Genomic DNA, 24,248 nt, shown 5'->3' with positions numbered 1-24,248 from the left:
ACTATGAATGCATTTTTATTCTATAAAAATTATTGCCTGTATTTTGTTGTCTATTTATTCCATGAACATTTTTGCCATTAATACCAAATTTAACATTTTTAAAGTAAAAAATTAAATATGTAAAGTAAAAAATAAACAAAATTGAAGGTATCATGGTAGCTAAAAAATTAGATAAATGCTGAAAACAGGAGTTATATATATTGGCATAAATAAGAAGATGGATGCAAAAAATAATAACTACAATGCATTCTCTGCGGGTTCGACCAATCAAGGTCAAGAGCTGCACATAAGTTTTTAATGAGCCCCAGGTTGCCCAACCATGGTCTAGGCGGTAAAAGTCATGGATTCGGGAGGTGCCATTGAAGGTACCTTTGCTGAGTTGCAACAGCACAGTAAAGGAGGAAGTGACTGTTTAAGGTGGTGGATGTCAGGTTGAGCAGATAGGAAGTATAGGTGAGTGTATTACATCTGCTTAGTTTCATTCAGTAATGCACTGGTTAATTTTTAATGTGTTAAATTTCTTTGTGGACTATTTTAATTGTTTACCTATCTATTTTTGGCTTTACAAAGGAATTTGTTAACCAATCCACTATCCAAGGAAATTAAACCACTACATGTTTATTTTAATGAGTTAATTACTCATTACGGGACAATGCACTGATGACTTGTTTCTTTGTCTTTTCTAACAGTTGGAGGATGATATTATAGCAACACCTAACTACTTGCAAACTATGATAAATTTTGCACAACAGCAGCCTTCTGATGACTGGATGACCTTGGAGTTTTCACAACTTGGATTTATTGGTAAGAGTATTCATAATTAGATTTTTCATATACAAGAGAAATTTTCATTTGAGAACAAATTTTCAGAATATATTTGACCTATAAATAACTATATCCTGGACAAGTACAAAAGTATTAATGCCTTTTATTATAAATGACCTAACATTGAATCATACATAGTTTGTTACAGAACATTAACTTTTAATGTACTTCACCAGACAAACATTACAAATGGTGTATCATCATGTAACGAGCCTTTGTATGTTCTTTATTTTAAAATAACTTAATTACAGTCATGGTATAATACATTTTCATTCACAAATTACTTACACTGACTTTTCGAAAAATTGAAACCTCTTTCAAGCACTGATATTTCTCCCAATTTCTTCTTTTTTATAATTACTTTCATGCATTCTTTTTCCATCTGTCCTTAGGGTACTAATGCAGGTGCATGGTTTCACAGGCACTAGTCATTTTTTAGCTTCCCAGATAATGAGTAATTCCTCATGCAAGGATTTGTGGATTTGTCTGCTGCTAAATACACGATGAGTACATCACAGTCAAGCTCAATCGTCACACACGCTTCCAGGAGACATTATTGAATCACTATCAGAAATGTGAATTTAGGCTGATTTTACCCTTTGTAATTATGGCTGCTAAATGCATTTGTAGCACCCGCACTGTCTTTCCAGTTGATGTCAGCTAAATCAGCACAGATTTGGGATCAAGCCTGATCTGTACAGTGCAGCACCCATATTGGGCTTTGCATTATCTAATTTGAAGCCTGGAGGGAACTTGTCTGCACTGGAGTGTTGCTTTGGGCTGCAGTAAGTGCTTAAGTTGGGGCTTGGTGACTGAGGGAGTTCAGTGAGGAGGGAACGAGGTTATTCCTTAAGTACCGTGAGGTCAGGTAAGTATTTACTACTTTTATCGCTTATAGTTTTTAAGATCTTATTTTGTGGTTCATCATTTGTAAGGGTTATATTCTGTAACAACAAGGAGCAGGGAAGAAGGGCCCTAGAGTAATTGATATTATTTGATATTAAGTATCTTCCAAAAGTTTAATTTAATTTAAAGGAGTAAGTCATGGCAGGAGAGCTCAAAGTCGTGGTGTGCTCCTCCTGCTCTGTGGGAAGCCGGGAACATTTCCACCGTCCAGGGCCAACATGTGTGCAGGAAGTGTCTCCAGCTGCAGCTCCTGGAAGCCTGGGTTTCGGAGCTGGAGCGGCGGCTGGGGACACTGTGGAGCATCCGGAGAGTATTGTAGATAGCACACATACAGAGGTGGTCACACCACAGGCTAAGAGTCCAAAGGCAGGAAGGGAATGGGTGACCACCAGGCAGAGCAAGAGGACTAGGCAGACAGTGCAAGAATCTCCGCTGGCTATTCCACTGCAAAGCAGATATACCGCTTTGGATACTGTTGAGGGGAATGGCTTCTCAGGGGAAAGCAGAAACAGCCAAATTTGTTGCACCACGGTTGGCTCTGCTGCACAGGGGAGGAGTAAAAAGTGTGGGAATACTATAGTTATAGGGGATTCAATTGTAAGGGGAATAGATAGGCATTTCTGCGGCCGCAAACGAGACTGCAGGATGGTATGTTGCCTCCCTGGTGCGAGGTCAAGGATGTTTCAGAGCGGCTACAGGACATTCTGAAGGGGGAGGGTGAACAGCCAGTGGTCGTGGTACACATTGGTACAAACAACATAAGTAAAAAAAGGGATGAGGTCCTAAAAGCAGAATATAGGGAGTTTGGAAGTAAGACCTCAAAGGTAGTGATCTCAGGATTACTACCAGTGCCACATGCTAATCATAGTGGAAATAGCAGGATATATCACATGAATACATACCTGAAGAGATGGTGTGAGGGGGAGGGGTTCAGATTCCTGGGACATTGGGACCGGTCCTAGGGGAGGTGAGACCAGTACAAACTGGACAGGTTACACCTGGGCAGGACCGGGGCTGATGTTCTAGGGGGAATATTTGCTAGAGTGGTTGGGGAGGCTTTAAACTAAAATGGCAAGGGGATGGGAACCTATGCAAGGAGTCAGAGGAGGGGGAATCAAGGACAAGAACAAAAGACAGAAAGGGGAGTAAGAAAAGTGATAGGCAAAGAAATCAAGGGCAAGAATCAAACAGGGCCTCAGTAAAAAATAGTGGGAACGGGACAAGTAATGTTAAAAAGGCAAGCCTTAAGGCTTTGTGCCTTAAAATGGGGAGCATTCGCAATAAAGTGGATGAATTGACCATGCAAATAGATGTAAACAGTATGATATAGTCGGGACTACGGAGACATGGCTGCAGGGTGACCAGGGATGGGAACTGAACACCCAGGGGTATTCAGTATTTAGGAAGGACAGACGAAAAGGAAAAGGTGGTGGAGTTGCATTGCTGGTTAAAGAGGAAATTAACGCAATAGTGAGGAAAGATATTAGCTCAGACGCTGTGGAATCTGTATGGGTAGAGCTGAGAAACACCAAGGGGCAAAAAACGTTAGCGGAGGTTGTATATAGACACCCAAACTGTAGTGGTAATGTTGGGAATGGCATTAAACAGGAAATTAGAGACACATGCAATAAAGGAACATCTGTAGTTATGGGTGACTTTAATCTGCATATAGATTGGGCAAATCAAATTAGTAACAATACATAGAGCAGGAATTCCTGGAGTGTATACGGGATGGTTTTCTGGACCAATACTTTGAGGAACCAACTAGAGAACAGGCCATCCTAAACTTGGTATTGTGTTATGAGAAAGGAATAATTGGCAATCTAGTTGTGCGAGGCCCCGTGGGGATGAGCGACCATAATATCATAGAATTCTTTATCAAGATGGAGAGTGACATAGTTGATTCTGAGACTAGGGTCCTGAATCTTAATAAAGGAAACTACAAAGGTATGAGATGCAAGTTGGCTATGATGGATTGGGAAACATTACTTAAAGGGACGACGGTGGATAGGCAATGGCAAACGTTCAAAGAGCGTGAACTGCAACAATTGTTTATTCCTGTCTGCCGCAAAAGTAAAACAGGAAAGGTGGCCATGGCTTACAAGGGAAATTAGAGATAGTATTAGATCCAAGGAAGAGGCATACAAATTGGCCAGAAAAAACAACAGACCGGAGGATTGGGAGCACTTTAAATTTAACAAAGGAGGACCAAGGGATTGATTAAGAAGGGGAAAATAGAGTACGTGAGTAAGCTTGCGGGGAACATAAAAACTGACTGTAAAAGTTTCTATTGGTATGTGAAGAGAAAAAGATTGGTGAAGACAAATGTAGGTTCCTACACTCAGAAACAGGGGAATTTATAATGAGGAACAAAGAAATGGCTGACCAACTAAATACATACTTTGGTTTTGTCTTCACAAAGGAGGACACAAATAACATACTAGAAATGTTGGGGAACGCAGGGTTTAGTGAGAGGGAGGAACTGAAAGAAATCAGTATTAGTAGGGAAATGGTGTTGGGGAAGTTGATGGGATTGAAGGCCGATGAATCCCCAGGGCCTGATAACCTACATCCCAGAGTAGTTAAGGAAGTGGCCCTAGAAATAATAGATGCATTGGTGGTCATCTTCCAAGATTCTACAGACTCTGGAACAGTTCCTACAGATTGGAGGGTAGCTAATGTAACCCCACTATTTAAAAAGGGAGGTAGAGAGAAAATAGGGAATTATAGACCAGTCAGCCTGACGTCAGTAGTGGGGAAAATTCTAGAGTCCATTATAAAAGATTTAACAGCTGAGCACTTGGAAAACAGTGGCAGAATCAGACAGAGTCAGCATGAGTTTACGAAGGGAAATCATGCTTGACAAATCTACTGGAATTTTTTGAGGATGTAACTAGTAGAGTTGATGAGGGGGAGCCAGTGGATGTGGTTATTTGGGCTTTCAGAAGGCTTTCGACAAAGTCCCACAGAAGAGATTAGCGTGTAAAATTAAAGCGCATGGGATTGGGGTTAGTGTATTGAGATGGATAGAAAACTGGTTGGCAGACAGGAAACAAAGAGTAGGAATAAAAGAGTCTTTTTCCGAATGGCAGGCACTGACTAGTGGGATACCGCATGGATCGGTGCTGGGATCCCAGCTATTCGCAATATATATTAATGATTTAGTTGAGGGAACCAAATCTAATATCTCCAAATTTGCAGATGACACAAAGCTGGGTGGGAGGGTGAGCTGAGAGGAGGATGCAGAGATGCTTCAGTGTGATTTGGACAAGCTGAGTGAGTTGGCAAATGCATGGCAGATGCAGTATAATGTGGATAAATGTGAGGTTATCCACTTTGGTAGCAAAAACAGGAAGGCAGATTATTACCTGAATGGCTATAAATTGAGAGAGGGGAATGTGCAACGAGACCTGGGTGTCCTCGTACACCAGTCGCTGAAGGTAAGCATGCAGGTGCAGCAGGCGGTAAAGAAGGCAAATGGTATGTTGGCCTTCATAGCGAGAGGATTCGAGTACAGGAGCAGGGATGTCTTACTGCAATTATACAGGGCCTTGGTGAGACCACACCTGGAATATTGTGTGCAGTCTTTGTCTCCTTATCTGAGGAAGGATGTTCTTGCTATAGTGGGATTGCAGCGAAGGTTTACGAGACTGATTCCTGGGATGGCGGGACTGATATATGAGGAGAGATTGAGTCAGTTATATTCGCGGAGTTCAGAAGAATGAGGAGGGATCTCATAGAAGCCTATAAAATTCTAACAGGACTAGACAGGGTAGATGCAGGAAGGATGTTCCCGATGGTGGGGGAGTCCAGAACCAGGGGTCAGAGTCGGACGGTCCGCGCAAGACCATTTAGGACTGAGATGAGGAGAAGTTTCTTCATCCAGAGAGTGGTGAGCCTGTGGAATTCACTACCACAGAAAGTAGTTGAGGCCAAAACATTGTATGTTTTCAAGAAAGAATTAGATATAGCTCTTGGGGCGAAAGGGATCAAAAGATATGGGGAGAAAGCACGAGCAGGCTATTGAGTTGGATGATCAGCCATGATCATAATGAATGGCAGAGCAGGCTCGAAGGGCCGAATGGCCTACTCCTGCTCCTATTTTTTATGTTTTCCCCTGTTATGTATAATAATGCTTTAGAATTGGGATAAATTAGTCCTAGTTTTTCAAGCAGGTTTAGTTTGAGATTTGATTGACTTCCTGATATTGATTTAGGCCTTTTTTTGGTATAAGGGTGAAATTTAGTGTGATGGGATTAATTTCAAGGTAAATTTTCCCCTTCCAGATTTGTAACTTTAGGTTTACTCAAATTTATCTTATTTTTATTCAAAATAAGCTGCAGAATTTAAATCTATGTAAAATCAACAAAAGAATTCAAGGTATTAGTGGCTCTTGTTATGTAGCAAAGCAATATTGACCCTGAATCTCCTCGGACTTGCGGCCGCTGCATCACTTAACTCCATTGGAAGTGTGTATTTCTGTCAAAGTTACGCCAACACAACAGCAGAAAATCTGATGAAATTCAGGGTCATTAACTTCTACTATTCCATTTGGTGAAAAAAAAATGTCCATTTATGCTGAATCTTTCTGCCCGTTAAAGCAAAGGATATCAAAGGATAGCAGTGAAATTTATATTTCAATTTTACTACATAGTAGTACATTGGGTGTAGCTCCATCAGGTCAAGTATAGCACAGCTGTAGAATAAAACACTTCCTTAATCTGCCTCATCAACACACTTTAGGCCCAATCCCAGTATAAACACTCTACTACACCGCTGTGACTGTTCCACCTCATACATCAGCCCTTACCTCAAAATGTGATGACTGTTGTGTGGTGTAGACCTGCACCCATTATTTTGAGCCTGATCAAACATACAAAATCATTACAGCCAGCTGAGGAAGACTTTCATACTTCCAGTCAGGGCTGAATTCTAATCTAGGTCTCCAGAGATGAAAAGGCCTTATGTTGAACCACTCTGTTCTCTTATTTTATAAAAAGTATACAATTGGTTGTAAGTGATCGTTGACAGATTTTTAAACTACAAAATAAGTCAAATTTTGCAAAATTCTGGACCCCTGCTCTGTTGCTGAGTGCAGTGAGGAAAGGTTTCCATCTGCCATTCAGGGGTAACCCTGGCTCATCCTAAATGCCTGGGAGGGAGTCACTACCATAAAATGGGTAGTGCCTGTGCCAATCATAGCACTTCTACGGGCATCCACACAATGTAATATCTTGCCACTGCAGTGTAATAGCAAGTCGGGGCAGTTAAAGACAATGGCCTGTAATCTTTGAGCTCCAGGGCAGTGTATCTGGGGAGGGTACCCCAAAAATGCACTGGGGAACCCCCCCACATTCCCCCCGGAAATTCCCAGGTAAGGAGTACATGGCAATTGCCCAGGAAGTTCAAACTTCCAGTGGGTAATTGCCTTGCACTGGGAACCATCGATAAGGTGATTTAATTCTCAAACTTTGGATGGTTCTGACTGTCTTACAGCAATAGTTACCCAGAAAAAGTTAGGAGAATTAAAAACACTTCTAGCTTCTTAGTAACTATTGTACTGACCTCACCCGGGTCCCCCAACAACCACCCCCCCAACCAACCCCACAGGAGCCCCACCCACCCCGACCCCACCCTTCCCGCCCAGGGAGTCCCCATTACACACCCCCAACCCCCGCACAGGACATTGCTCCGCACACCCCTGACCCCCACAGGACTCTCTACACACCCACCCTGACCCCAATGGGACAGCCCCCCAACCCCACACCAGACCCTTCGATTACGCCCCCACCCCCTCCCATGGGACGCCCCAACACACTGTCTGCACACATCCCCCTACTGCACACCCCACCAACTGCACACACAACCTGACAGCACAACCCTGCACGAATGCACACCTCCTGACTGCACCCCTTTAAACCGACCCTCCCCCACTGACCCCATGCCCCCCAATTAACCATCCGACCCAAACCCAACCCCCCTGACCACCCAAACCCCCACTCCCTCAAATCCTACCCACTTACCTTACAAATCTACCTTCTCCCTGGCTTGAAGGTGGCTGGACCTTTAAACTCACCTGATTTATGGCAGCGAGTGTGTAAAAAAGGGGGCATGGCCTCTTTGCGTTCGACTCTGCAGTCCTCAACTGAAGGCCTCAGGAGTGTGCTGCACTACACACCTGGCCTGAGTCGGAAGGTCGGGCGTGAAAGGGTCGTCTGGATTTCCAGGTAGGAAAGTCAGAGTGGAGTGGCAATCCGATTCTGGTTGCCACTCTGCAGAAGTTCAGGCCCATTTATTTTTTGAAACAAGCAATTAAAAGTGTTCATTGCTATTTCCTAATGGTTATCACTGGCGTGATCAATTGCTGCTTGGAAACTGTCATTAGGCCACCATCACCACAGTGATGAGGTGTCAGCTGTGGCTCAGTTCATAGCACCCTCGCCTTTGAATCAGAGGGTTGTGGGTTCATGTCCCACTCCTGGAAACCAAGAACTGTGATTGCACTCAAAAGAGTTGCAATCTGTGACTGTTGATAACTCGAAAGAGTATCACCACACTGATATGTTGAGGCACACACTTTTACTGGGCCTTAGTAAAGCTAAAACTGGTAGATTTTCAGGCCAGCAGATAACATGCCACCAGTCCTGCTCTTTGCATGACATCCCAATGGGTGGAGAATAAGTACAAGATCACCTTACCCACCTCCCAGTTTGAATTTCTCCATTCAACAAAAAGGACAAAGAGACAATTGGGCCAAGTCTAATCCTAAATGCCGCTTCCTTGCTGGACTTAAGTCTGGGATTTTCTGGCCCCGCTGTGGCAGGACCCGTCACGGGGGGGTGCAGTGACCCAGCCAAAAGCCCATTGACTTTTGGCAGGACCGGATGATCCCGGTGGTGGGCGGGGCTGGAAAATCCAGCCCTAAGTCTTCCTTGTGTTCTTCCAGGTGTCGGGTGTTCAGACCAATGTAACTAAAATTTAATTCAAATTTTTTATTTGTTCTTGGGATATGAGTAAGCAACACTGGCAAATATTGTCCTTTCCTATTTGCCCTGATATTTGAGTCCTATTGGATATTCTAATTGAAATAAAAAGCACAGTTAAATCTCTGTTCTGTTGTTTAAAAACATGCACAAAGCATCCATGATGAATTTCCCTGTGTGTGCAACATTAAAGAAAATTCCCTTTACTAAACTTTCATTGGTTTATGATGACAGTTTAGTAATCAAATTATTCTTAAACTCTGCTCACAGAGCAAGTATGTTTCTGTGTTTGTCATCATCTTGAAAGAAAATGGTAACTGTTAATGATATCAGAAAGCCAAACGTTACTTTACAGGATCTCTGTGCTATAATACAAAAGGGCTTTACTGTATTTCAGAACTTGGAGTAGAATTCGGTTTGCAGTAATCCTATCAAGTTTCATACATTTGTACAGCCTCAGTTGGCTTGCAGCTTTTAAGAAGCTCATCATTGTTGCCTGTCTGAAGAGATGAATGCTGATATTTGAGCCACGCTGACTAAGTTTTCTTTGCTATTGAGATGTTTTAAACTGTTCTGATTAAGCAGGATGCTGATTCAAAGATCTTAGAGATGTTTGTAACTTGATTGTATCTGAATGTGAACTAAAGTTGGCCTTTACTATAGACAGTAAAATTATAAAGAAATCACTGCCAATGGTACGCATAATACAATCAAGGGAAGGTCAGCTTTTAAACATAACATTTTTTTTAAAAAATGGATATTTGTTGACTGAGTAACAAGCACATAATAGATATCTTGTTTTCCACATATACTCTATTCTTTGCATTTATTTATGTACTTGTGCTTTCTTAATTGAAAATGGGGTCTGATGTCGGTCCACAAAAGCCTATATTGACCAGTTGGTGTAATTCAGATGACCACAGTACTTAGGACTGCAATATCATTTTCAGTTAACTATTTCACAATTATCAATATATTTAGTCTAATCTTAAAGTGGAAAATCCAGTAAATCACTCTAATTAAATTTGGATGACATTTTGAAAGGCTAATAAGCATCACAGTGTTGTCTTGTTGACCGGAGAGGAAAAATAACCAGAAAAAACCTACACATCATTTATATTAAAATCAATACAAGAGCATTTTTGCAGCAGTGACTTGAAGTGGCTTGAAGTGCAGTTTGCCACTGCAGCCAAGGATTTAGCAAAGGGAAAAAGCTTTCCCCATTTTATTAAATAATGAATCTGCTTTTATAAAATTATATCTTTATATTCACTTAGTTCATCTGTTTTCTTTCGTCAACATCTTCATTTATGATTATGCCTCAATTGATATGGGTAGCAGAACCTCTCACTAAAGAGCAGTGTGACAAACTAAAACCATTTTCCCTCTTGTTTTGCTGTCTGATTTAGGAAAATTGTTCAAGTCTCCTGACCTGACACTTGTCGTAGAATTTATTATCATGTTCTACAAGGACAAGCCAATAGACTGGTTACTGGACCACATATTGTGGGTGAAAGTATGCAATCCTGAGAAAGATGCTGTAAGTCCATTTCTCTTTCATGATCAGTGGCTCAAATACAAGCAATGAAACCTGCAATTATCTTCTGCCTCTGTCTCTATTTCAATTAATCAGTTTGAATATTAGAAGCTGAAGGGTACCTTTGCTTTATGTTGAGGACAGCTGAGATTGATGAAGGGTAGTTAACTATTTCACTGTTATGATGAAGGGCTGTAGAAACAACAAATAATTTGGTTTGAGAAAAAATGCTTTTAAGTATGGCATAATAGATAAAAATCTATTATGATGAACCTCTATCATATCAATGGTAAATTACATGTTCGTTTGAAGAATGACCAAAATGTTCTTTATTGTACTTCATTCAGCCAACTTACCTTCAGTTTGGATGGAGGTTGCAATTATTTTTGTATTCCATTCAGTTTTCTGCCCTTCTCCTCTTAAGGTGCTTATTCCTATTGGAGTGCAGGTTCCAGATATTCTGGTAATCCTTATTACCAGAGGAAACCATTCTTCACGGCCTGGATTTTCCTATGGTGCGCAGGCAGGGTGGGAGCAGGCGCGGAGCTGATCGCCGCTAATGATCGGCTGTGTGCCGCCATTTTACGCGGGCGGGCCAATCAAGGTCTACCCAGCGTAACGCGCTACCTGCGCAGGCGCAGGGAGGAGGGAGAGTTGGGGCCTGCAATCACCCTGTGACACACAGCTGCCTCAGGGAGATTGAATAGATAATAAAACATTTTAATAAATGAAATAAAAATTTATTTAAACATGTCCCCTCATGTTTGTCACATGAGTTGGGACATGTTTGTGAAGTTGGGAAAATTTATTTCATTGTTTTATGAAAGCTTCAGGAAACCTCATCCCGCGCGTAGATGAGGTTTCCTGAAAAATGCGAAGGCTGCTTGGACTTTAAGCCTGCCCACCAACCTTAAGGTTGTGCGGGCAGCGTTCTTAAATACTTTAATTACTTTCTTAATAGGCCATTGACATTTTGGCAGGTGTGCAACCAACTCCGGTGTGAGCCCGCCGATCAAAAATATCGCAATGACTTGTGATGATGTTGAGATGCACGCCCAACATCATCGCGTGTCATTTTACGCATTGGCGTGTCGGGCCCGCCCCCACATGCTGACCAGAAGATTCAGTCCCATTTGTAAGCACGCTATTGGATTGTGTAGAATAGGACAGACTCCAATCCTGCCATCATCCAAAGGACAAAACATCATGCCGACTATACACTTCAGGCAAGTGAAGCTCCATGTTGGGAGCACATTTTGTAAAATGTTCTTAGAATGGCAGGTGCAGCCTGTACCATCACAGCCAAACTCCAGAGAAGCCTTACAGATAATTTTGTGACAAATGAAGGGTTTTTCTAAACATTTGGCAGCACAGTGTTGATTCTGTTTTGAGTAATGCAATTTTAGTGACTTCTGTTGATATACCATCATCTGAAAAGTCAGTATTCTCAGATAGATAATCACATGGCCTGGGCCAACTACGCCATTCGCAAGTGGTAATTTGCAGAATTCCAACTCAGAGTGATATTTTGCTCCCAGCATAAAGTTTAATAAATAAGTATATGTGAGTAAATGGCAGAGCAGCACTGGTAGAAAATCACAGCAGAGAATCATGGAATCATAGAATGGTTACAGCAATGGAGGCCATTTGGCCCACCGTATCTGTGCTTACCCTTTGAAGGGGCAATTCACCTAGTGCCTGCCTTTCCCCATAACCCTGCAAATGTTTCCTTTTCAGATAATGATCCAAATTCTTTTGAGTGCCTCGATTGACCCTGCCTCCACCACACTGTCAGGCAGTGCATTCCAGATCCTAACTACTCGCTGCGTGAAAAAGGATTTTCCTCATGTCGTCTTTTGCCAATTATCTTAAATCTGTGCCCTCTGATTGTCGATTTGTCCACCAATGGGAACAATTTCTCTCTATCTACTCTGTCTAGACACCTCATGATTTTGAATAATTCTCTCAAACCTTTGCTCAATCTCCTCTTCTCCAAGGAGAACAGTCCCAACTTCTCCAATCATTCTATGCAACTGAAGTTCTTCATCACAGTCCTCCCAGTCTGCTTCATAGTGATCCTGATCTTCTGCACGCTCTTCCCGGTCTGCTTCACAGTGAAACCCTAACCTGCTGCACACTCCATCCGGTCTGCTTCACAGTGATCCTGATCTGCTGCACACTCCTGGTCTGCTTCACCATGATCCTGACCTGCTGCATGCTTTTCCTGGCCTGTTTCACAATGATCTTGACCTGCTGCATGCTTTTCCTGGTCTGCTTCATAATGATCCTGATCTGCTGCATGCTTTTCCTGGTCTGCTTCATAATGATCCTGATCTGCTGCATGCTTTTCCTGGTCTGCTTCACAATGATCCTGACCTGCTGCACACTCTACCTGGCCTGCTTCACAGTGATCCGGATCTGCTGCACACTCTACCCGGTCTGCTTCACAGTGATCCGGATCTGCTGCACATTCCTCTTGGTCTGCTTCACAGTGACCCTGACCTGCTGTCACTCCTCCTGGTCTGTTTCACTGCTTTCCCAACTTGCTGCACACTCCTCCTTGTCATAATACCATAGAATCCCTTCTATTTCATTCACTCTTACTACATGCTGAAATGTGCTAGTGAAAATTAGCCTAAACAAAAAAAAATTAAGAAAAAAAAATTTGTATTTACATAGCGCCGTTCACAGTCACTGGACATCTCAAGGCGCTTTACAGCCGATTAAGTACTTTTGAAGTGCAATCACTGTTGTAATGTAGGAATCGCGGCAGCCAATTTGCACACAGTAAGCTCCCACAAACAGCAATGTGATAGTGACCAGGTAATCTATTTTTGTGATGAAGATTGGGAGATAAATATTGGTCAGGATATCAAGGATAACACACCCACTCTTCTTTAAAATAGTGCCATGAGATCTTTATGTCCACTTGAGGGCAAACAGAGCCTTGGTTTAATGTCTCATCAGAAAGACAGCATCTCTGACAGTGCAGTACTTCCTCAGGACTGCACTGGAGTGTCGGCCTTAATTTTTGTGCTGGAGTCCTGGAATGGGACCTGAACCTGGAACCTTGTGACTCAGAAGTAAGAGCGCTACAAACTGAGTCATAGCTAACACTATGGGCAAAATTTTACGGCCCTGTTTCAGATAGGGTGGGGCCGTAAAATGCGGCGAGCCATTATAATCCCCATTGACTGCAGCGGGAATGTAAAATCCCACTGCTATAAAATTCTGCCCTATGGGTGGGATTTTCTGGCCCTAACACCGATGGACATCATTACGGGCAGGACAAGTAAATTTGAGAGCTGAGCGGCTCTCCAAATTTTCCCGCCCCACCCACAACGATGCCCGCTGGTGTCAGGGCTGGAGTATCCCACCATATGTTGTTTGTTGTCAAACCTTTGTAAAAGTGCAAACAAGAGAAATCTATGCATTTTTGCACAGGTGAGGTAACAATAAAAATTGATTTAATTACCTACAGCCATATCTGGGAGCTAGTTGCACTGAATAAGGACAAGATTTCAAAGTCGTGGCAGAGCCCTTACAAAAATTGTAGTTTCATTCCAATGCCAAAGCAGCAGCTGTAAGGTGCTAAAAATAAAGCTTATAAAACCTGCACATTTCATAACTGACAGTCTACCGTCCAAGGACATTGTTTATTACATTTAAAAAGATATTGGCATGATGATGGTTAATTCCACAATCCTATGAAGAAGCTGCAGGCAAAGGGAGCACAGAATGGAAATACAACAATGTCACCTGAATTCTTCAAACCGTCCTCTCTGAAAGCACAGCTCCTTCCTGGGAGCATGAGCAGAATTAGCTCAATGGTATTGAAATCAAATTATCTTCCATACTGCTTAGCTGTCTGCCAGGGCTGGGATAATTTTCACCTTCACCAATGGAAAATACCCTGGCTGTGGGGATTACCTGCCTTTTATAGAAATGGGGGTGGGGAGATGGTGGTTGTGGAGTCTTTCAAGGGTGGGCAGTCTGCTCTGCCAGGTTACTGCCCAGGTGACGATGTTGAAAATCCCTCTTCTGTGTGTCTATAAAAATAAGCCTTTGCATATCTGACTTATCACCCAGGAACTTCAGAGCCCATTTTGACAGGTTGTAAGGCAAGGAAAAACATCTATGCCCAAAAATACAACATTCAAGGGATCGTGTGCAAGTTGAGACATTCATGATTATTAATAGGTCAGCCCCTTATTTATATCTCAGAACAACATTACCTATGGTTGTATACCATTTCTACAAAATTCTTATCTGTATACTAAGACTTATTTAGTCACATGATTAAAATACTTAAATATAATGCCATTGAACAATTATTTACTAACATAAACATGAAGTATGTTAATAGGTGAAACCAATGTTTTCCATAATTATACGTCCAATCTGAAACAAGTGCTGTACAGGTGTTAAAGACTTGGAATTCCTGTTGATGTAGTGCAGATATATCCTGAAAAGTACTCAGTACATCATTCCATGCTTCTTCAGCAACATCACTACTTTTCCGATAGTGTATGTATCAATCCGGCCAGCTGCTTTAAGTGGGGGTGCAGACAGTTACCACTCAGGTTATGTGGCTACTGGTTGGCTGGATGCTTCATGCTGTATTAAGAGGCTACTTGCTACTGCATTAACATTATATGCATTACTCTGCCCTTATGCACAACTAGTGTGAGTGGACATGTTCAGATCATAAAATATATGATTAATATGGTATATGCTACTTGTTCTGCCCTCTGGTCCAGTCTTCACATTGCCATCATTTTATAAATTCTCCCAGCTGAATAAATCCAACCTTGCTTTCTCTTTTAAATGGAGTTCCTAATGTCTGAGCATGCATGACACATTGCATGAAGTGCCTTCCTGTTGTGTTCCTGTTTACTTATTAAATGCCAAACAGTGGGAACTGAGATATGGGGCTAGAATTCCCAATTGGCAAATGCTAATTGTGCATCTGGGTACCAGATAATCTTAATTGTTGAAGGTATCACCAATCAACCAGATGTCTTTGTAACAATGCTGGGGACACCCTTTGTATGAATTTCCTGCTGGCATTTAGTGCTAGCATGTAGTGCAGCACATTGAAAATGCAGGAGCTTCCTACAAATAAGGGACTTTACATATGATTCCCTGATTCCAGTGCTGAGCAACATTCACAGGGAGTGATGGTTGGGAAATCATAGAACCACCATTTCCAATTATCTATCCCTCTAAATGAACCAACTGAGGCAGAAATTCAGGGTGTTTTCATTTTAAAGATGTCCTATCACCCCGAGTGCATTTGTGTAAGTCAGTTAAAAGATTCATGAAACAACTTTATATTGATTTGCTTCTTCTAAAGATACTGACCTTCAAACTATGTGTAATCCATAACGAATTATTGCACTCATTCTTTGTAAATAAGGCTGCAGTGATTTTATTGTGATAGCACTGAGGTGATTAGGGATTTGGGCATGAACGAAATGCTTTATGCAACAACTCTGTTCTAATGGGTTTCTCAATTGTTCAATGCTCAGGTCATCTTCTAAAACCATATTAATGATGCTGTGGTATTAGAACATGATCGATAAATATCAGGTATCAGAAATGTCCATTAGCAGCTTGCTGGGTTTCGGGCCTACCTTATCCAGTGAAGGGTTGTGTTGTATTGAACACTTGTGGAAAATGTAATAAATCAAAATAAAAAGATGAACATGAATATTTCTTCTATGACTTAACTGAGTTCTGAAGACCTTAATCTTATAAAAGGTTATAAATTTATTTTAGCTGTTACTAGGTTACTAAGGTGCATGTGAGCATTCTGCCTGCTCTACTAAATGACTGTCAAAGCTATTTTGAAGTACAAGACTGATATTCATTGTTAATGTCAATTAAAATAGCCACAGAATAAAAATTATCAAAATAATAGAGGGCAAAATATAACTGCACATGAATAATAGACCGCCTTAGTTCAAGGCTCTAGTGGTCATGTGTCTTATGTATATTAGGACATGATCCCTGGGTCACTAATGTAACACATGATAGTACAATAGTAGTCTGATTTCATTTAAGCCACAGCCAGCACCTCTTAGCGAGGTGGCGCATTGTGGCTTCAGATAGGAAAGAAGGTGTTTGAGAAACAAATGGATGTAAAACCAGCAGATGTGCCCCAACCTTCTAAGATGCCGTATTAGAGACTCCCAGATGCTTTGGCCCCCATTTCAAGGATTCAAAGCTGTACAAACCAGACAATGATCAGAGCAGCACAGGGATCAATTGAACTGAAAATCAGGAGAGACGAAAATGGATTGCTGATTCGCCCTGCCGGTTTTATACTATCGCAGAAATTCAGAATAATCCCCATCTGATGTTATCCATGCTCTTTCCTCAAAACCTTTAATATATTCTTCTCTTCAAATACTTAATTCCCTCTTCAGTGCTGTGATTGACTTAGCTGCAGTAGCCACTTGTAGCAATGATTTCATATACAAATATATTTTTCCATGAAGAAGAGTTCTTCTAACTTCCCTCTTTATGTTTTTAGTATTAATCCTATCTTTCTCTAGCTGGGCCATTTAGCAGCCAATGAAAATAATGGGCAGGATTTTCCAGTCGTGAGGTGGGCACGGCGGGCGGGCCTGGGAGTGGTTGCGAAACGGTCTGTTGCCCGCGATTGAGCCCCGACCGTGATTTCACGCTTGCTGGCCAATTAACGGCTAGCCAACGTGAAACGCGCACCGAGGAACTCAGCGCTGCCGGGGTGGGGTGGCAGGAGTGCGAGCGCAGAACTCTGCGCATGCGCGGGGTTGCACATGCTGAAAGCTCCCTGAGGGCACAGAGCTGCCTCAGGAAGCTGAAGAATTGTGGACACAAAAATAAACATTTTAAAAATGAGAGAAACATGTCCCCACATGTGACTCAGTCACATGAAGAGGGATATGTTTAAAATGATGTTTACAAAATTTCATTTTCGTTTTAATTACTTCTGGAAACCTCATCCCGCCCATGAATGAGGTTTCATAAAAAATCCATAGACTGTCTGGCCAACCGAACGGTTGGACGGGCAGTGAAAAATACAAATTAATTACCTGCTTAAGGGCTTTAATAGGCCTCTTAGTTGTTGGTAGGCACGCTGCCAACTCTCACGCATATGCACTGACTGAGGGATCATGCGAGTGCACGATGACGTACTGCGCTCGTCCGATGTCATTGCACATGATTTTATGCCCCATCGGGTCAGGCATGTGCCCGCCCACGGGACGTTAAATCCTGCCCAATCAATGCGATGCAATGTGCCTGTAATTTTAACTATATCATTTGCATTGATTGGGGCCTGCATATTTTTGAAGAGCGAGTAGACCTATCATCCTTTTCTCAGGCAACATTGCTTCATTAACATATACCTCTTTGTGGTTTTAATTTCTCCCACCACCACCTCTGGGAACAAACTTAAATAACCTTTGAAAACCAAGTAAAGCCAACCATGCACTTGTTCCAGTTGTGCATAAGGTTTCTCATTGCAACAGCCCCCACCATTCCTTGCCCATGCCTTTGCATTATGAGTGACCTTGTCCATCAAAAAACAGAACTATGGCAAGGTTATTACATCATATATAATGCCAACAGATAACACCTAGCATATAATGAGTTACATCTCTACTGCTATCAGTTCACATGGGCCAGAATTTTACCTCTCGCAGGCAGGTGTGCGCCCGACCCAAATGGTCGTGAAATAGAGTCGTGGGAACTCCCAGGGTACCCGGCACAAATATGCATTATGTGCCTCCGATGATCACAGGGTTTACAGACAGCGATGCAGCTACCTCACCATGTCCGAGGTGCAATACCGAAGGAGGCTCCGCCTCTCCAGAGAGATTGTGACCTCCATTTGTCAAATGACGGGGCCCGGGATCACCTCCAGCTGTATGGATGCCAGAGGCTCTGAAGGTTACAGTGACCCACAACTCCTATGCCTCTGGCTCTTTCCAGAAGTCGGTGGGGAATCTTTGTGCAATGTCCCAATCAGCTGTCCACTGTTGCGTCAAACTGGTGACTGATGCTCTGTTGAGGCGGGTAATGACAATTATTCATTTCCGTACGGATGAGGCCAGCCAGGCTGAGCAAACCAAAGGGTTTGCAGCGATTGCTGGGTTCCCCTGCATCCAGGGCACAATCAACTGCACATATGTAGCCATCAAGACATCAGTGAGTCAGGTCCTTTGTCAACAGGAAGGGCTTCCGCTCGATGAACGTCCAGATAATTTGTGACCACAAGATGCAGATTCTGCAAGTCTGTGCAAGGTATGCTGGCAGCTCCCATGATGCTTACATCCTCAGGCACTCACAGGCTGTTCACTGCTCCAGCCCGACTGGATGGATGGCTGCTGGGTGACAAGGGCTATCCGTTGAAAAGGTGGCTTATGACGTCTATCCGCCGCTCAAGAACAGAGACAGAGCAGCATTATAATAGGAGTCATGCCTCCACAAGGGCGGTGATAGAGAGGACCATAGGTCTTCTGAAGTTACGCTACAGACGGCTGGACCGTTCAGGGGGAGCACGACAATACCCTCCAGAGCGGGAGTCACTAATAGTTGTTGCTTTCTGTGCTCTCCATAATCTGGCTCAGGCAAGGTGGGTGAGCGGGGGTGCCCACTGGAGGAAGAGGATCTTGAGGCAGCTCCACAGGCCACAGATGATGAATCCAGTGGTGATTCAGAAGAGGACCCCAGTGAGGACCACAATGAGAACGTGAAGGCAGACCTCATATCCTTCAGGGAGGCAGGGACACTAGCGACACCTTGATCCAACACTCCTTCAGCTAGGCTGCCAAAGATCTGCTTCCACCTCATGCCAGGGGTGCCGCCTCCATCCCGGATGTTTAAAATGACCCTTTCCTTCGAATCCAAAGTCCACTCAGTGCCTGTACAATAAGATTTAGAGCCATTCATGTCCAGCATGAGATACTGGCGTGCCCTGCACCTACAAAACAAGTGAAGCATACTCAGGCCATTAAGACAAAAGCAAAAGTTATATCATGTTGGCACTCACATCAAATGAATGTAATATATGGTGTTAATGGTCACATCAGTAAACATGATTAACAAACATGGCAGAACAGAAGATCTTCTGCTCATGGTACCTTGAGCTTATGTTTGCGAGTGCTGCGTCTTGTTGCCACCTCCCCCCCTGCCCACCCTTCGCTGGCAGTGACAATAGAAACAGCCTGCTCACTGCACTGTCCTGTTGGTCCTGATGACCTTTGCAGTCGTCCACTGGCCGTGGAGCCTGTGTTGGCCCCGCCTGGGAGGGAGCGGCCGGTTCCACAGCTGGCCTCTCCCCAGTCATTGCAGCCTCATCAGATGCCACGGTCACTGGCAGAGGAGCTGCTGCCATCATCCAGAGCTCCCTGAGAGGAGTCTGCAGAGACAACAAGCAGCTCGTGCGCCAATGTGAGGTCGCTCTGGACCTTCCTGCTCGCCACTGATGGATGGGCATCTATCTGGGATATTAGGTGCCTCATCCATCTCCCACACTGACATTGACCTCTTGAGGTGATTGCCTGTGTGAGGGCTTGCAGGTCCGAGTGCAACCCCAGGAAGCTCTGATTCTGTCCCTGGAGTTGCCTCTCCATGAGAGTCGCCACTATCTCAATGGAGGAGGCAGTGCACTCGGCGATGAGGGTCAACGCAGTGCTCATGCTCCGCTTGGACTCCTCCACAACAGAGACCATGGCACGCATACCCTCATGGATCTCCGCCAGATCCTGCCGCTTATCCCAGTGGACATCCAGCACTGCTGCTTAACGGACAACTCCAGAGGCTCATCATCTGCCTTCAAATCAGCATCGTCCTGGTCTCCAGCAGTCCTCTGACTGCTGGCACCTTGGGCATTCTCTGCCTCCACCTGCTCCTCAAGTGAATGTGAAATGCCCTCATCGCTATGCAACCAACATTCTAGCCGACGATCTAATGCCCACCAAGGTCCTGGCATCTGTGCTGATGCTTGGTGCAGAGGGGATGTGATGCAGATACATCTAAAGCCCAGTGGTCCTCTGGCGTGAAGGGTGACTCTTCAGGGTCCTGCGTTCGTGGGCAAGCTGACAATTCTAGGGGAAAACAATGACATGTCATTAGTCTAAATCATCACACTGTCACTGTGCATACCAGGCACCCTGGTGAGACAATGGAGATCTGCATCACGGTGCCATCATCTTTCAATGATCAATGGGGACTCCAAGTTTGAGGCTCCCATTAATGATGAGACTGCACAAGAATGTTTGCACAATCCAACATTCTCACCTCTGTGCACTGCACTCTTACCTTTGTCAGAGACCCCTGCCTCTCCGTGACCAGCTGACTGGTGGCGGCACTCCAGCTTCAAGGCATCCATCCATCTTGTACCTCGTCAGAAAGAGGAGGTTTGGGGGGCCTCCGCCTGTCTTAGTTCTTTCATTGATGTTATGGCTTCTCTTCTCCTGAAATGACAGAGGAACATTGATTTGTCCACTCTCTATCTCCAGTGCCATTGCAGTCTGGCAACCGCCCATCCTCCACTCTGGGACACCTTGCAGGGCACATTCGAGTTGTGGCCCTCAACCCGCAAAGCACTCAGGGCAAGCTAGGGCTCACCCTCTTGGCGGTCACCGGTATCAGTGACAGTTGGCACTCTGACTCTAACACGCCTGAGCTCCACGGGAGCACAGCCAGGCCTTAACACTTCACCACACTGATCCATGCCAACTCAGTACTCACCCTTGCCAAGCGCAGCAGATCATTGAACCTTTTGCGGCACTGCACACATGTGCACCGCACAACGTCATAGCCTGCCACCTCCTCCCAGGTTTTTTTGGTCAGGTGCAGTGGCCTCCTCCTGCCTCCCCTGGGTACTAGAGTGCCCTGCCTGACACTGACCTCCTCCACAAGGACCGCAAGGCACTTGCCTGAGAAACGGGGAGCACTCGGCCCCCCAACTTGCCCTCCCGCCTGACGTCCCCAACCGCTGGTGAGGTCATTGTTCGAATGAATTGGTTTTATGGACAGACTCCAAAGATTCTCCCCTGGCAGGCCTCAAGAGCTGCCTCTGCCAATTTTAAAGTGCCTGCTGGGTCGCCATTGGACCCGGCGCCCGACAAGCTCCCACCCGGCCCTTCCCGACCATTGAGAAGATGCATTTCACGCTGGGTGAACCTTAATTGACCATCCAGCATGAAATTGTGTTTGCAATGCAACCACAACCAGGAGTGGATTCCACATCCGCTTCTGCTGACTTGCCAGGCACGCCAAGCAAATTCAGGCCATGATTCTATTTTGTCACTTACAATTCTGCACGAGCCATACAGGAAATTTATTAGAATTCTTTGAGGAGCTAACAAGCAAAATAGATAAAAGGGAACCAGTAGATGTAATATATTTGGATTCCCAAAAGGCGTTTGATAAGGTACCACACATAATACTACTTAATAAGATAAGAACCCATGGTGTTGGGGGTAGTATATTAGCATGGATAGAGTACTGGCTAACTAATAGAAGACAGAGAGTTGGGATACAGGGGGCATTTTCAGGATGGCAACCTGTAACTAGTGGAGTGCCATAGGGGTCAGTGCTGGGGCCACAATTATTTACAATATATATTAATGACTTGGATGAGGGAAATGAATGTACTATCGCCAAGTTTGCGGATGACACAAAAATAGGTGGGAAGGCAAGTGGTGAGGATGACACAAAGTCTACAGAGGGATATAGACAGGTTAAATGAGTGGGCAAAAACGTGGCAGGTGGAATATAATGTGGGAAAATGTGAAGTTATGCACTTTGGCAGGAAGAATAGAGGAGCTGAATATTACTCAAACGGAGAAATACTGAAGAAAGCCACAGCACAGAGAGATTTGGGGGTCCTTGTGCATGAATCACAAAAAGCTAGCATACAAGTTCAGCAGGTAATAGGTAAGGCAAATGGAATGTTGGCCTTTATTTCAAAGGGAATGGAGTATAAAAATAGAGAAGTCTTGCTAAAACTATACAAGGCACTAGTTAGATCACACCTAGAATACTGTGAGCAGTGTCGGTCCCCTTATCTAAGGAAAGATATACTGGCATTGGAGGCAGTCCAGAGAAGGTTCACAAGGTTGATCCCGGGATGGAGGGATTTTCTTATGAGGAGAGGTTGAGTAGGTAGGGCCTGTACTCATTGGAGTTTAGAAGAATGAGAGGCGACATTATTGAAACATATAAGATTCTTAGGGGGCTTGACAGGGTAGATGCTGAGAGGTTGCTTCCCCTTGTGGGAGAGTTTAGGACCAGAGGGCATAATCTCGAGTAAGGGGGGCCCATTTAAAACAGAGATGAGGAGGAATTTCTTCTCTCAGAGGGTAGTCAATCTGTGGAATTCCTTACCACAAAGGGTTGTAGAGGCTTGGTCGTTAAGTATATTTAAGGCTGTGATAGACAGATTTTTAATCATTAAGGGAATCAAGGGGCATGGGGAAAAGGGAGGAAAATGGAGTTGAGGATTATCAGATCAGCCATGATCTCATTGAATGGCAGATCAGACTTGATGGGCTGAATGGCCTACTTCTGCTCCTATGTCTTATGGTCTTATGGAGTGAAAAGATTAGTTGGTTTTCATCAATTTGCTCATTACATTGCAATGCCATATACCCTTGAAGCACTTATGCTGCAGGTTACTACTTTTTATGAGTTCATTCATTCAAAAATACTGGATCCATCTCTTTTTATGATGTCTTTGAGTAAAAGGTTTCACTCACTTTTTCTTCCATTAAGGCATATTATATATATATATATATATATATACACACACATATATATATATAGCACCAGGACTCATCTAACTCTACTGACTGACTAAAACATGATAATATGCAAAGTACAGTTCCACAGTGATTATTTACCTTAGTGACTTTGTTAGTACTGTATTGTCAAATTACTTTTGCATTCTTTGATGCCTCTCCAAGACTCAGAAACGCCCTTCACAGATTTTGTAACTTCCTCCCGTGACAAAGTCAGCAAGCTACAATTGTGTAACCTGCAGACATAATTATTTGCTGCTGATAAGCCAGTACAGGGTTGGCAGGTGTAGGTAGAATGCAAGCAGAAAGATGTCCTTTCCTTTTACAATTAGCCTCTATTATCTCTCCTGTTCTTCAATCTCCACAGCTGTATTGATTACAATTGTTATTAAGACAAAACAGATCTAATATTTTGAGAACAGAAAATGTTGGAAATGCTCAGAAGTTCGAGACAGCATCTGTGGAGATAGACCTTTCAATAAAACGTTATTGACCTGAAAATATGTATATAAATAATAGTAGTTATTGAAAAGTTAACTTTGTTTCTCTCTCTCCACTGTTATTGCTTGACCTGCTGAGTATTTCCAACTTTTTCTTTTTTGTATCTGCAGTACTTGCTTTTCTAATATTTTGAGAGCTGTTTCTTGTTCTGTGACTGGTATGTTGTTGGCCAAATTTCACAAGTTTGAGTTCCTGGCAAGGAATTTTCCTGACTGAGGGCGAATCTGAGAGCTGACTCCAGATTAGGTGCTCCAGATAAGAAGTGCAGCTCATGAGGAAATGCTAATTAAGAAACTTCAGGCCAACAGTCCCTGATTTTCTGTCCATTTGAATGGATGGAAAGCAGGTGTTGTCAGCAAACATTTTCCTGACCAGTGTTCCCACTAAACACCAATACTTTCCAACAGTGCCAAATTCAAGAATCTACTTTAATGTGGTAACTAAGTGAACACCTGTTTCAGTCTAAAATACCCAGTGCACTTAATATGCTATATACAGTAACAACTATGTAGTTGGCAATAAGGGTAGTGGTAAATGGATACTACCTTTTTGGCAATTTAAACATGGGCTGTTTAAGAGGTGGGAGTTGTTTTAAGTATTTGAGAGGAAATCTTTCAAACATTTACACAAAATATCCTGGAGATGGTGGTGCTTATTTCAATCCTGCATTTTAATGCAGTACTGACAAAATAAGCC

At 43.4% G+C, this 24,248-nt stretch overlaps 1 protein-coding gene across 4 annotated transcripts in view; it reads left to right on the top strand.

The window, feature by feature from the left end:
• LOC144678942 (alpha-1,3-mannosyl-glycoprotein 4-beta-N-acetylglucosaminyltransferase B-like) overlaps window positions 1–24,248 on the top strand; it is a 285,879-nt gene that overhangs the window by 228,037 nt on the left and 33,594 nt on the right. For all 4 annotated transcript variants that reach the window (XM_078539086.1, XM_078539067.1, XM_078539076.1 and 1 more), the window contains 2 exons: window positions 690–804; window positions 10,124–10,254. In XM_078539086.1, the coding sequence (XP_078395212.1) occupies window positions 690–804; window positions 10,124–10,254 (246 nt within the window). The remainder of the gene's footprint in view (window positions 1–689; window positions 805–10,123; window positions 10,255–24,248) is intronic.

This window comes from Cetorhinus maximus, chromosome 1 (assembly GCF_964194155.1).
Source record: "Cetorhinus maximus chromosome 1, sCetMax3.hap1.1, whole genome shotgun sequence".
Lineage (NCBI taxonomy): Eukaryota > Metazoa > Chordata > Chondrichthyes > Lamniformes > Cetorhinidae > Cetorhinus > Cetorhinus maximus.
This window is presented reverse-complemented; position numbering and strand designations above follow the sequence as displayed.